We start from the raw sequence: 1,875 nt of genomic DNA on the forward strand, positions 1-1,875 counted from the left end.
ATGGATATATAATTGTGCATCATAATCACTTTTAGGTGGATATAATATATGCGGAGGTACTTGTTTTATTTATATTTCAATTGATATACCTAACCCTATATTTAAAATATAATTTTAATTTAAATATATGTTGATAGATTCTTGGGATTATAACGACTATGCAACAATTTTAATAAATGATTAAGTTATATAAACATTAAAAAAACCTACTCCGAACGGTCCTTAAGAAATATGCGGAGGTACTGCTGAAGGAGTATTTGGAGAAGAATATTAACAATTTTTTTATTAATAAAATTATAACCAATAAAATATAAAAATTAAAATATAAACTAAAACTGATGAAAATCCATCAAATGGATCTTTTGGAATTAGAGAATTTTCATTTTAAGTTTTTTATTGTTTAGATGGATGTTCTGCATGTGTTAATGCAGTTTCATGTGCAAATTGTAATTTAGGGTTTTATCTAGATAATTCTATTTGTGCCTAACAATGCCCGATTGGAAAATTTAAAAATGATTCTAATAGAACTTGCACTTCTTGTGATAGCAAATGTGAAAATTGTACTAGTTTAACTTCATGCTAAAGCTGTAATTTAGGGTTTTATCTAGATAATTCAATTTGTGCCTAACAATGCCCGATTGGAAAATTTAAAAATGATTCTAATAGAACTTGCACTTCTTGTGATAGCAAATGTGAAAATTGTACTAGTTTAACTTCATGCTAAAGCTGTAATTTAGGGTTTTATCTAGATAATTCTATTTGTGCCTAACAATGTCCAATTGGAAAATTTAAAAATGATTCTGATAGAACTTGTATTTCATGTGATAGCAAATGTGAAAATTGTACTAGTTTAACTTCATGCTAAAGCTGTAATTTAGGGTTTTATCTAGATAATTCAATTTGTGCCTAACAATGCCCAATTGGAAAATTTAAAAATGATTCTGATAGAACTTGTATTTCATGTGATAGTAAATGTGAAAATTGTACTAGTTTAACTTCATGCTAAAGCTGTAATTTAGGGTTTTATCTAGATAATTCAATCTGTGCCTAACAATGTCCAATTGGAAAATTTAAAAATGATTCTAATAGAACTTGTATTTCATGTGATAGCAAATGTGAAAATTGTACTAGTTTAACTTCATGCTAAAGCTGTAATTTAGGGTTTTATCTAGATAATTCTATTTGTGCCTAACAATGTCCGATTGGAAAATTTAAAAATGATTCTGATAAAACTTGTACTTTATGTGATGTTAGTTGTTCTTCGTGTACAAGCACAACTTTATGCTAAAGTTGCAATTTAAACTTTTTTCTAGATAACTCTTTATGTGTTTCGGAATGTCCGATTGGGAAGTTTAAAAATAATTCAAATAGAACTTGTACTTCATGTGATAGCAAGTGTGAAAATTGTACTAGTTTATCTTTATGCTAAAGCTGCAATTAAGGATTTTATCTAGAAAATGTTTCTTGTATTTAAGAATGTCCTATTGGGAAGTTTAAAAATAATCCAGATAGAACTTGTATTTAATGTGATACTAGTTGTTCTTCGTGTACAAGTACAACTTTATGCTAAAGCTGCAATTAAGGATTTTATCTCGATAACTCTATTTGTATTTAAGAATGTCCTATTGGGAAGTTTAAAAATGATTTAAATAGAACTTGTACTTCATGTGATAGTAGTTGTTCTTCATGTACAGGTTTATCTATATGCTAAAGCTGCAATAAATTGTTTTATCTAGATAACTCTTTTTGCGTTAAGCAATGCCCGATTGGTAAATTTAAAAATGATTCTGATAAAACTTGTACTTTATGTGATGTTAGTTGTTCTTCGTGTACAAGCACAACTTTATGCTAAAGTTGCAATTTAAACTTTTTCTA

General features: G+C 27.6%; 1 protein-coding gene across 1 annotated transcript, besides 2 other annotated features; it reads left to right on the forward strand. All coding sequences in view use genetic code 6, as the record gives it.

Annotated features, from left to right (window-relative positions):
• Positions 1-445: 445 nt before the first annotated feature.
• Positions 446-1,875: part of a microsatellite that runs on past the window's edge.
• Positions 449-1,875: part of a microsatellite that runs on past the window's edge.
• Positions 609-1,632, forward strand: IMG5_087480 (hypothetical protein; the record flags this gene model as incomplete). Its single annotated transcript, XM_004035773.1, has 1 exon — positions 609-1,632. A coding segment is annotated over one exon (1,024 nt), but the record flags the coding sequence as incomplete, so codon positions are not given.

Source organism: Ichthyophthirius multifiliis (assembly GCF_000220395.1).
Source record: "Ichthyophthirius multifiliis unplaced genomic scaffold scaff_1120509250659, whole genome shotgun sequence".
Lineage (NCBI taxonomy): Eukaryota > Ciliophora > Oligohymenophorea > Hymenostomatida > Ichthyophthirius > Ichthyophthirius multifiliis.